The sequence below is a fragment of the Calonectris borealis genome, chromosome Z (assembly GCF_964195595.1).
Source record: "Calonectris borealis chromosome Z, bCalBor7.hap1.2, whole genome shotgun sequence".
Classification (NCBI taxonomy): domain Eukaryota; kingdom Metazoa; phylum Chordata; class Aves; order Procellariiformes; family Procellariidae; genus Calonectris; species Calonectris borealis.
The window spans coordinates 7,782,792-7,795,711 of NC_134352.1; the positions used below are offsets into that span (position 1 = coordinate 7,782,792).

Sequence of the window (12,920 nt, forward strand, 5' to 3'; positions counted from 1 at the left end):
CTGAATATATACCTTGCAAGTAAAAACAAATACTTAAGTAACAAATACACCATGTGCCACCAAATGTGGCACTGAAACATAAGAAACTGATGTAATTTAAGAGGTTTAAGTAGGGGCAGGGCAAAAGGAATCTTGCTATTTGACTGTACTTAATGAAAATAAATGAAGACAAAACTAGACAGACTAAAATACAGAAGTAGACCTCCCCATCCCACCCTTCTCCTCTTAAGCACAGAAGACTGCATGTTTACCTTTTTAATTTTTTTAATATCTGGATCCTCATCTTCCTGGTTGCCTTGATAAGGTCGCATTCTTTCTTTTGTTTTATTGAGAGCTATAATCTGACAAAAACAACCATTCATTAAATGCTTTCTCAAGTTAATGAAACTCTTAGTTACAGAACTAACAGAAAAATATTTTCCCCTTCTTCAAGCCTGTTAAAGCTGCACAGAATAACAAGCACATATTTGGTCACAGGGACATGAACACAGTTCTCTGAAAACCAGCAAGGCTCTTGATCCAGATGGAGGAAGGACCAGAAGAGAGCTGGTTCTCTTCTCAAAACCAAGTGAGCCTTTCAGACCTTATCAGCTCAGGACTGCAACAAAATTTTTGACATTCAGTGAAACAGAGCAGTCTGGAAAGTCCACAATATTGTCACAACCAAAGACAATGTGTCGAGGATCAAACTCCTTGCGTGAAGACAGGTAGAAAATAATACGATCAATGGGACCCATACTGCAAAGCAATGTGTCATCTGAAAGTCTCTGACAAAGAAGTAATCCAATCATTTTAACAGTCCCCAATATATCTAAGGAAAATACTTAGCCAAGGGTTCATAGGGGGACTATTACATATTAACCTTACTGGGTTACATTATTTTCACAAATATTACAGAAATATTGAATATCATTGCAATGTACACAGCAAAACGTTACAATTCAATGATTGTTTGATGGCTCTGGCACATACCTCAGATTTAAGTCTTTCAATTTCTGTGTCTTGATCTTCAAGCTGATGTCGAAGCTGATTGGCTGCAATCTTTTCAGTCTCTACAATCTGGACGAGATGAATGTACTTCTGCATTAACACCTCCCTTTCAATCAGAATATCTGAATAACTAAAAGGGAAAACATTTAAGTTAGTAAAAAAAGCCAAATATTGTCTTCCATACTCCCTTATGAGATATTGACAGAATAAACGTTACACCAATAACAAGAAACCTGCAAAACTGTGTTTGTTTGGCTTAAAATATAATGAATAGCCCGATCACAAATCATCCTAATCAGCAGTGTTCAATATCCTTTGCAGACACAGGCACTAGCAGTACCCAGTTTCCCAGTATCCAGTTACCAAGAGCAAGATAATTGCACTGATCTTTTTATGAGCTTCTAATTCTCAGACTAAGCCCAAGAATTCTAGTAATTCAATTTATTTTCTTTATTTTAAGGGCTAATTTTTTCCCACCTTTTGGGAGGACTTGGGGGGAGCATCTTGCACTTCGTCAGAACTATATCTAATTCTCTCTACCTGTCCGATCTCTTTACGGAAGAATTCCCATCATAACTGTTATTTTATATTTTATTTGCTAACACCTATTTTATTGTTTAGGCCAGTTTGAGATTACTCAAATAAATGCATTCATTCTAATTAGTAAAAGGAACTACGGTATCAGCCCTTTCTTTTAGCCATTGATTTGTATTTTCCTGAAAACGGACAGTATCCCCAGTGCAATTAGATGTCACAATCAGAGCAGTGATCAGCATCGTACTGAAAGTACTGTTCACAACTTCAGGTAAAGGAGAAATCAGTTTCTTCCTATGCAACATCTTCACCAGACTGTTCTTTCATGTGATTCAGTCTCTCTCACACAGATAATTTAAATGTGCAGAAAAAACAGAGTCCTACGAAGTGCTTGTTCGCTGGCCTTGATTCAGCAAAATCTACAGACACATACAGCCTCTTTACCTAGGTTTCAGGAAGCTTGTTCCCCTGAGAGTTAAATAATTTTACAAGATAAAGACCAAACTGCACGAAACATGGCAGAATGAAGCCCTAAATCCTTGACAAGGGATCTCTTACTGTTTCATGATCTATCATTGAAAATGCTGACTATCACATCTTTTTCCACTGTCAAGTTAGCACAGAATTTTTTCAAGTTAGAAGGAATTTTTGGATTGCACATCTTTTCCTTCTAAATTTCTTTATACTTGTTACAGCACTCATAAAAAAATAACATTTGCTATTAAATACTGTGAGGCTTTTAAAAATATAATAATGTGCATCCTCTCCAGTTAATCTTTTTTTTATATATATTTAATTGCCATTTCAATCAGTATTAGTGCAGTTATATATCGGAGGGGGCCAATATTGAACACAGCTATTAAATTCAACACCTAACCTGGAAAGCAAGCTTAGAGTTAAAATAATTAGAATTAGTTCCCACAGCTATCATAAAGTAAAAGTTTTTCCTCCTTGAATAGATTATAAAAAGAATAAGAAGGAATTTAATTCTATTGTATTTATTTTTATATCTTAACTACTGCAATAGTAGACAATAAATGGCAAAAAAAAAAAGCTCAGGGCATCTTTTCCAACAAGTAATATAACACATGTAAAAAAATCTGTCATGAAGCAATCCATGTATCTTAACTGTAGAATAAACAGTAATAAAGTATGAGATTTGGTTCTTTTAAATTGTTCAACAAGAATCTTTTTTGTTTTGCAACAATCCTCTTTTTTCATAAACCTTATTACTTAATCTCTTTGCACCTTAAAAGGCATTTGCACATAATAAAAAATGTCTGAGTTAGAAACACAGTTAGCACTTGTTCTTTTACAATGATGAGAGATGTTAGGAAGATAAAAACATATATAAAGTACATAAGAAAATACATTCCTTAGTGTATGCATCACCACCACCTTGATTTACATTTAATATGAAGAGTGGTCTCTTCTACCTAAAACCAGATCCACATAGGTGACTAGACTTTTTTTTTTCTATTTATCTTTTTCAAAATTTTCTTAAGCTTCTGCTACCAAATGTTTCCAGTACAGAATTTGACAGATTTGGCTTTGCTTTTATTCAAGACCAAGGAAAATAGTAGGACACAGAATCACAAAGGGTGAACAGCAGCTGCAGTCAGAGCTGATGTAAGATTCAAAATACTATTATATACAATGTTTTTCTTCCACTTCTTTTTAATTTTTATTTTCCTCCTTTAGGGGAAGAAACTTCATCTAGATTTTTCAGCTTCTTTAAATGCATTAAGCCAGACTTCCACAGTCTTGCTTTACTAGGAAACAAGAACTTTGCTATGAAAGATTGAAAAGTTTTTGTTCTTTTGAGATGTACTTAGAGTATTTTGCCTAGTTAGTGGCTCTGGCTGTCTAAAACGTCAGTCTCAGCCTGGAAACCAAATAACATTTCCTTCACTCCCATAATTAGCAGTATGAAGAGGAGTTAATTAGAAAAGCATATGTACACCTACATCAACTTAGAATAGGCTATCCATTTTCCTTTTCAAAACTGCTACTTGCTCTGGGAAAGGAAAATCATAGGGTTTTGGAATAAACTTCACATACTTCCAACAGCCCTTTTCACCCAGCTCTCTGTGTGTATGAGTTAAAGATCATCATGCCTGAAGTGCTAACCTATACCCAGCATAATGCCAGGAGCCTTCCAAGAGGGCAGGATTTCAATACTGAATTGATTACACATGTACACAAAATCCTTTGTTGGTTAACGAGATGTGTTTGTGTTTTCAGGGTTGTCTCATTCTCGCATAAGAGGGTAGCATTCCCCTACACACACCCATGGTCCTACAGCAAGCCACTTCCCCAACTGACATGGTTTGGGCGCATGAAACCTCCTGCGGTTGTTGGGTCCACCCTTCCAAACGAGTTTGTATTCCAGTTTGTATTTCCCTGTCTCAATTAAAAGGATCTTGTTCTAAAAATCATGAGCCATTTGGGGTGTGGACTTCTCATGCTTCCCCATGTATCACACAGTCCTACACCCACCGACCCACCTGGTTCAATCCTGGTTGCTGTAATTGTTCACAGTCCAAGTGCCATTTCCCACCTGTTTTGACTGGAAGACACCTCTTATACAGCCTTTCTAAACGGTTGTCCATGTGTGTCTAAAAGCCCATCTGCTGAGCAGCTTTAGTACAATTAGCGTAGAGTGATCCAATGAACCGTAATGCTGGTCTGAATTCAGTACAAAAATCAATTATATTTGCTGGTAGCACTACTGGAGCCTTTATCTTGGTCTGCTACCACAACAAGGAGACCGTAATAATGAGGCACTGGATGAATTTTCTCCAGTTTCCTACATTTTCTGAGCATGTCAACTCTCATGGGGCCTAAATGGTGCATCGTTTTTCTCAGGACTTTCTTCATTTCTTCCTGTCTCCTTGTGGTAGGTAGTGGTCAATCAGAGCTTAAGGTTCTTGAAGTATCATCTCTTTTGAGTCCTGTCTCTACAGACGATAGTAGGAAATATGTATAGCCTCAGCTTTCAGGATGCTCTGTCTTTGAGTCTTACTACATATTATTATAAATTTATAGAATTGCTTTTATAAATTCAATAAAATGTTAATACAAATTCATAGAAAGCTGTGGCTCACAGCAGTTGCTTCTTTCTATTAAATGATATCCAAGGCTTGTTATAGGATATTTAAGGGAGGAGCCAAAGGCAGGGAAAGGGAGGGATCAAGGAGGTTTGAGGAGGAGCAAGCTTGAGAAAACACAGAGATGAAGGGATAAAAGAGGATAAAGGGTCACATCTAACCAGGTGATCAGAACCCTTGTCCGGCAATGCTCTGCGCCTGATCAGCACGGTCCATCCTGTCTTCTCATTAAACTTCATTTCTAACTTCTTTCCTGGGTGAGGAGACTCCGTATATGCATCCATGGAGCTCTAAGCAGCAGCTACTGGAATTGGGACCGAGGGGCCATAGGTCCCTCTGTGTCCACAGTACCAGTAACTGACTGGAGAGGCGGGAGTATGTGCGTATCGTCAGGTGTGTATGTCAGCGTGTGATCACCAGCCACTGTCACGCCTGGCTAGCTGGTGGGTAGGATTAGTCGCTGGGAAGCCCGGTGTTGAAGATGCAGTAAGTCTAGGTTGGATCATCAGAGGCTCTGTGATTTGGCTACTGGAGGGCACTGGAGATCTAGCCCAGCTAATGGGAAGACCGTGAGGTTGGGTGGTTGACTTGAGAAACTCATCCGCACACGTGTGCGTGTGCCTGTGACAGCTGGAGACAAGAACATCCAAGGGCTATTGACCAGTTAGACAGAGTGTGCAAGGCAGTTACAGGAGAGATCCATAGTGTTTGGATCTATATATGCGTTCATATCTGCAGGGTTGGGGGGACATGTGCACCAATTAATGGGGGATCCACAGGGCATATGTGGGTATGTGAGGTAGTCCGTGGGGTCCAGGGCCAGTTGCTGGGGTAGGCCAAGTGTCTTAGATCAGTTACTGGGGGATCCACAGTGTGCAAGCTTATCTGTGAGGGGTGGGGGGCTGAGTACCAGCAACTGGAGAGGGTCTGCAGGCACTGGGGGCTTGTACTTCCAGGTACCAGCAACTGGGGAGATGGAGGATCCATGGCCAGCCCTGGACAGACTGCATGGCTAGGTTATTTACTGGGGGGACCCATACCGTATGTATGTCTTGTATGTATTTTTCCACTAACAATACCTTCATCCTGATCAATCAGAGAGGGGAACTGGGGAACCAGAGAGGCTGCTGGTGTTGTCTGTGCCCGCGTGAGTGCTGAATGTTTCTGCCTGTGCTGATCTGTGCAGCCAGCTGTGTTTGTATGTACGTATGTGTGTTCATTTGAGTCGGAAATACGTGCCCACGCTCACTTCTGGTTCAACCTGGGTATAGGGAGCAGTGGCAGCCTCACCTCTATCAAGCTACTGGCTCCAGCAACCCCCACCACTTTGTTCTGTGGATCTAGCTAGACATTATTTGGAAGGCAGATACGAGATTGCTTTGCCCATGTTTTGAACGTTACTCAAATTCTCTCTGCCTCATTCCCAGCCAACTGGAAACTACAAAATTGTGGTTATTATAGCACCAAGCCTCAGCTAATACAGTTTCTCCAATGGCAAGGCATTAGTAGCAAGGCATTTGCTCTGAGCTTCCAGGCAGCTCTGAGCTACCACACTGAGCTTACAACTGCCTGCAAAATACTATGTGAAGTATACCCTGCATTAGCAAGCGAAGTGTGCCAACGAATCTGAGAGCAAACCTGGTTTTGGTTTGTTTTTTTTTTTAAAATCGTTGGTTCCTCATACACTTTAAACAGCGACCTAGCTGAAAGAAGCACTCCCTCTTTGCCCCCCGCATAGCACTCGTGCTCTCCCACATCCCACCCAGGCGCTTCCCTCTCCCTTGTGCAGTGAACAGTATGTTGCATGGATGTGCAGTGAACAGACCCAGAGGAATGAGATGGATTAAAACTAAGCTGGCAAAAAATAAACAAAATGTAATTCCTTTCAGTGCAAATCAGCTTCCCAATTAAGTTCACACTTGCACCCGCACGAGAGAAGGGTTGGAAAAGGTGTGGGAATGAATGGCTGACTTATGAGAATGACAGCTGCTTCCTTCAGCAGCAATGTGGGCTTATGCAGGACTAAAGAACACATGAAACTATAGCTTGAAGCACTTAATTTAAGTCTTTCCCATAAGCTAAAGTAGCAAAGGCCGAGAAATTTGATGAGTACTGCATGCATACAAAATAAAGAAGTATAAAATTTTTTTAGTTAAATGCAAAAAAAAATTAAAACCATAGAAGAATTTGTACGAAAGGGTGAAAAGTCCACCTCAGTGTATTGAGGGTGAAACAGATCTTTTCATAAGAGACCGAGTTCTGGAACAAAGCCCAAAACATGGACTTCCACATGCAGTCACTGACAGAAGAATTAGGATTTCCCAGGAATAAATCCTTCAGCCCAGAAATGTAACTCAGAAGAAGCAAACCTTACACTGCTATCCTGGATATTACTGAGAACTCAAAACACTGAGAATTCAAATAAAATAGAAAGAGATGAAAAGTAGGTATGCATGCGGAGCTCCTAATGGAGTCCCATTAAAATATACTGAATTGCATCTCCCATTGCAAGCTCACAAGCCAAACAATCTCTCTCAAATGAGGAGAGGGCACTACGGACAGGAACATAAGCAATGCAGCGTCTAGCGGCAGCATGCAAAAGCCTGTCAGCTCTCGAAGAGTGTGCACGGTACCCCCAAATGATAAGCGGTAGCATCTGACCCACAGTGAAATCTTCCAAGAAACAATGGACAATGCCACAGCAGAAAATCCTTTAATTATGAATTTGCATCCAAATTAAATACCGATTTATCCAGAGTGGGACATGGGGTGCAGTGCGATCGTAAGTGTTATTTTTTCAACATTCTGTTTATAACTTGCAAAATAAATAAAACATGGAAGATATTTTGATGGCTGCAAACATGTATTTGGCAAAAAGTAATGAAAAGCAATCCAAAATTAGATTTTGTATACGTCAATCTAAGAAAAGGAAAAAAAAAAAAAGGAAAAAAGAAAAAACCTCAAGTACTTTGTCTCAGCTAAAACATGAATTACCATAGCTACTCATGAGGATGAGACCCTCCAGAAAGCAATTAAATATTTCCATTTCACAAATGCCAACATATTCACACAGAGCAGGATTTTCCCTGGCCTGTTTTCGATTTAAGGGTAGAAAGGATGTTCTCAATACCTCCTAGAATTTTTACCTAAGACACCTGAGCTACTACAAAAAAGTATCTTCAAAGGGCTACACAAAATGCCATTTAGCAATTCAAAACAAAAACCTGAGAGAAGGGTCAGAAATGTCTTAGGTTAGCCTCAAATGAACAGTGACACTAAAGAAGTTGCCAAAGCTTGTCCCATTTGTAAAAAATGCAGACGAACTCAAGGAAAAAAGTTAAATCATGATGCAGGCAAAATTTAATGACTGAAGGAAATCTGTTCTATTTTGTTTAATTAAGTTGGCAAGAAAATTCTTATGCAATAGTCTAAAGCTATTATTTTCATTTCTTTGTTAGGTATCTGGTAAAAGTCCCAGTGGTTAAGTAACTAACTATGCAACTCCAAGTTGTTTTGCTAGACACAATGTAAAGCAAATAAAAGCAGCTTCCAATGAAGTAGAAAAGCATCAGAACAATGAGGTAAGCACAGTAGCGTACAACACTCTATGTCTAGCAACTAAATTTCGGAATTTTTTTTGTCACTTGTTGATATTTTGTTCAAGAAAAGAATACTAGAACAAGAAAAGCCATGTCCAAGTCCCTGGAAAATTTCCCCAAGAAATTTAGAGACCTATGCAGAAAAGTAGATTAAGAAAATCCCCCAAATGACATAGGGCCCTGAGAATATCCCTCATAGTGGTGTACATAGTTTGATACTATTAGGACTGTCATTTCAGATAGGCAGAAATAAAGGGGGAAAAGTCAAATAGCAAAAGGGACGGAGACAAAAAGACTGATCTTGCTTACAACAGAGATCCAGTTGTCTTCTGAAGGCTGCAGTGATAACTTACCGGTGGAGTCAAAATTCAACCACCTCACGACTAACTACTTCTTAGCAAGTTTAAATTCTCAATATTTTCAACTGTGTGTTGTTTAACATTGGCTTAATTTTCTGTTAAGTTCTGCCTTGAAAATTCATGTGTGATACATTTATGGACTGAACTACCCAGAGAGAAATTTTAACTCAGCGTTATGAAGCTCTCCTTGCTTACATGCCTTTTACACCCGGCAATGGACACGAAGAAAATTATCCTGAGAACAGAGAACTGTAGGATCCTGCTTCCCCTGAATGCCCTTACCACAAAGCAGAAAGTCATGCTCCTTTCTTCACTTGCTTTCAGCCGTACTCCACATGAGAAACTGACCCAGATCCAGAGACAAGGTGAAGGTCTCCTTTCCCTCCTCCTCCCTCAGCAATACGGACTGCCTGCTCATGGACATGATGTCCTGGGATGGGCTGAGAGTTCAAAGGCTCACAGCTTCTCAAGACTTGAAATAATGTGTTCACCCAGAGAGCTACCATGCAAAATGTGGTTCACCTAATACCACAACCCAGCAGGTGCCTTCCAAGAAAGGACAAGACCCCATTCAGTTAGGTACCAACGCTAAGAAGAGGATGCAGATCCAAAGACTGGATGCCCAGGCGACACAAGACCTGCAGGTTCAGGGCCTCATTTCACAAGTTCGAAATTAAACTCTACTAGCTGGTGGTGTTCATTTTTAGTTATAAAGCAAAATCACTTCTGTTTACATGGCTCATGTCCTAAGCAACTCAGAAACTGCCTGGTTCCTTGTGCGTTACCATGGCACTGCAGATTAGCTGAGGTGAGTGTCTATGAGAGGAGGCTGGAGAAAGTGCATTTCAGCAAAGACGTTTGCCTCTGCAAACCATTTCACAAACCTTCAGTTAGATGGTTTTCATTTAGATTATACTGTAAACCTTGCCCATTCACCACACAGACCTTTTCTCATGGAAAGATTACTGCATGGCTCTAAGTCCTACCACGTCCCTTTTCACAAGAGTGATCGTTGTTCAGGACTTCAGTTTTGAAGTTGAAATTTTATTTGTTGCACCTTATCATCATAATAGTTTGACCTCCTCTTTCTTACATTTATTTCTATATAAGAGCTTTTTAAGAAACACTCATTTATTCATTTGGATAGCACTTATTTATTCATTCATATAACACACTTTGCCTCTAACAGAGGACAAATCCTAGGAGCCGATTCCAATAAAAGAGTATTCTTCTTGAACTAATTTCAGCTGGAACACAAACACTCATGAATGATGAAGTACAGTGATATAAGCATGAGTGATAAAGGCATTTTTTTCCTATAACATACCCACGAATTGCAAGCAATACACATGTAATGCACTGTAACGTTTATTTCTGTTTAGAGAATGAATTTAGATTTTCAAATTATTATCAATTTATTTACAATAAAATGGAGCTGATGATTGAAAATCAGGTTTCATACCTAGCTTGGTGAATAGCTTCTACCCATTCATCTCCATCAACTTCATCCTCGCAACGGAGCTCCAGTGGCTTCTGCCCTTCATGGCCAAAAAGAACAGTAAAGTAATGCTGCAATTAGAACAAGAAAAAAAATGTTCAGAAACTCTTTTAAATAAAATAGATACATAAAATTTTCTAAAAAAATCTGACTTTTTAAACACAGCCCAAAGCATTGCCAGCCTAGGAGGGTGTGCTTTAAGCTATTAGTCATGAAACATGGATTGAAGTTGAAACTGTATTCTTAACATACTCCCCTGTGTATCAAGGTAATAGCTTTCATGATACTTATCGTAAGTTACTGTTCTTAAGCTCCCACATACAAGACAACACAATATAATTCCCTAAGCAGCTTCTACAGTCAAATACAATAGTGTAACTGTAGTGGGGTATCTGTAGTTCTTTTTCCCTTGCATTTTTACACCTAAAATTTTTCTTAGATGCCAGCAGGGGAGACCAAATCTGAAACTGCCACCACTTCCTCACAAGAATGCAGACTGTGCACTGGCTCTAGCTTATTTCCTCACCTTTCCAAAAGAACAAGGGAAGTGTCCCTTCTCTTTCATCACACTCCCAAAACATTTTTGCCCTTCTTTCAAGAAGCCTCACCCATAACTGTCATTGCAATGACTTTTTGTTTTCACAAGAAAATGCTACTCATGCAAGAAGTGTCATATTCTTCTACGGCATTTCTTACATGAACGACATCGCTCATGGTATGTTCCATAGAACACAGAATTTCAGGAAAGTTTTTGCTACTTTCAGAATGTGGTAATAATAGTAATACCTAGTGGGGAGGAGAGAATCCCCAGTCATCTACCTTAAAACCCATTTCACAAGGTTGGTCATTTACAACCTTATTTTGCATAGCTTGCATACTAACTTACAGCCAGGTAGCAAATGGAACTCTTCCAACTTAGATGAAAATAGCCGAGAAAATATTCTACCTAAACGCACACCTGTAATTTACATAGGTGCCTTAAATGCACCCATTAGTAAGCCAGCTGTTTCACAGGCAGAGGGACCAGTGACGTACCTGCCCATACGCAAAACCACCTGGTTATTACGTCTGATGTGATTCAGGAGATCCTATAGCTAAACATCTCTGCACCAGATCACTCAGTTCTCTTCATTACCTAGAACTTCTCAACCCCTCTTCCAGCTTCATCCCAGTTAACAGGGAACCGGGTATAACCACATGTGGCAGCAATTACTTCCTGGGGTCTAACAGCAAATTCCAAACTTGCTCCAGTCAGCAAGCAAGGTATATAATTTGCATTCTCCCACGCCATTAGCCATTGTTTACAGCAGTAAGAAACCTGATGTGATGTCAACAAACATTCTGCTTTCCTTGTCAAACCCACAGCTCAGCTGAAAAAGCCTCTCTGAGCCAAACACCATGCTGGAGATCAAGCAAATATAAAACACCTCAGAATTAAAAGCCATTTCCAAGGCAGGAGGAACACAAGCATAAACAGAAACAGAAGGCATGAAATTTTACCTACAGAGAATTGGCTGCAGATATTGTCAACACTGATAATGAATTTTGTCCATATAAAAAGAGATTATTTCAGCCATTTATTGGCCCCTTCTGAGACATCTGGCAGCCTGCTGTGCACGTCCAACACACAAGTCGGCTGTGCAGTGTGCACAGAGCAGGTTCAATACACCCCAGATGCACTGGATTCACTACACTGGCTCCAGCACTGCCTGTGCACCTGTATTTGCATCGAGGTTTGTGCCTGGGGACCTCACATTTACAAAACCCAGCTGCCTCTGTGCATCTGAGTACACTCATATGTTTGGTTTCTTTTCGGGTGACATAAGTACGTATGATGGCATTCTATAAAGAGAAAACTATTCATTTGTGCATTGTATTAATTCACTAAACACTGTTATGTGTATACAAAACACTTTTCATATAGAGGACCACAAGCACTGGAGGATTAGCAACAAACCAGCGAAACAGAAACAAGGCAAAATAAGAAGCAGCATTTAACAGGCTATACAAAGAAAATCCAGGCTCAGATCCTTTAAGTTTCAGAAACGAAAAAACTCCAAAGCACAGATGAGGATCAATAAATCACTAGAAGGACAATCCTATGAAACTATGGTTTTTCGACAGTGCATATCACTTAAACCTGAATGCCATGAATAGAAAGAAACATTTAATCAGGTCCATAGGATTTTCCATAGCAGTGATAGGTAAAAACTTTTATAACAATACAGTGCAGTTGAAAACAGCCTACAGGACAGTAAAAACTGCAGCAAGATTACACACAAATGTGCTCTGTTTATAGACTGGAATAGTCTATTTTAAAAAGTATATTTAAAGATAAATCACACTGTTCAGAGCTGCATTTTATGTAACAAGTTATTTGTGTTTCATAAAGCTGCTAGATATAAAATTAGAATAAAGACACAAGTGTAGACAAGCACTGGATTTAATCCCATTGTGTAGGGATTCAAGTTAAAGGGAGAGAAAATATTACAGTCCTCCCTACTTTTTCTTTTAAAGTGAGATAACTCAGACCTCTTTCGAGCAAGACTTACAGTGATCTCATGTCGCAGAATTTAGACTTAGAGGTCTGCAGTTACTATGGTGATAGGCATTATCTAAATGCTTAGTTGGACCAAGAAAATGCACAAATTCAAACAAACTTAGAGGGCTAAAACAGTAGGACTGGACCCAATGGAAACAAAAGCTAAATTATAAAAGGCATTTGCTTTCAGAAGCTACTTTAAAAATCATCTACATCCTCCGCCCCTCTCAAACCTGCATATTGCACTCAAGCATCGGTATCACATCATTTACCCAGAAGCAGTCAACT

At 39.5% G+C, this 12,920-nt stretch overlaps 1 protein-coding gene across 1 annotated transcript in view; it reads right to left on the reverse strand.

Annotated features, from left to right (window-relative positions):
* Window positions 1-12,920, reverse strand: part of RASGRF2 (Ras protein specific guanine nucleotide releasing factor 2) — a 130,613-nt gene that overhangs the window by 75,844 nt on the left and 41,849 nt on the right. The window contains exons 2-4 of the mRNA XM_075138211.1: window positions 10,055-10,161; window positions 973-1,120; window positions 252-341 (exon numbers count right to left, since the gene is read on the reverse strand). Of these exons, the coding sequence (XP_074994312.1) occupies window positions 252-341; window positions 973-1,120; window positions 10,055-10,161 (345 nt within the window). The remainder of the gene's footprint in view (window positions 1-251; window positions 342-972; window positions 1,121-10,054; window positions 10,162-12,920) is intronic.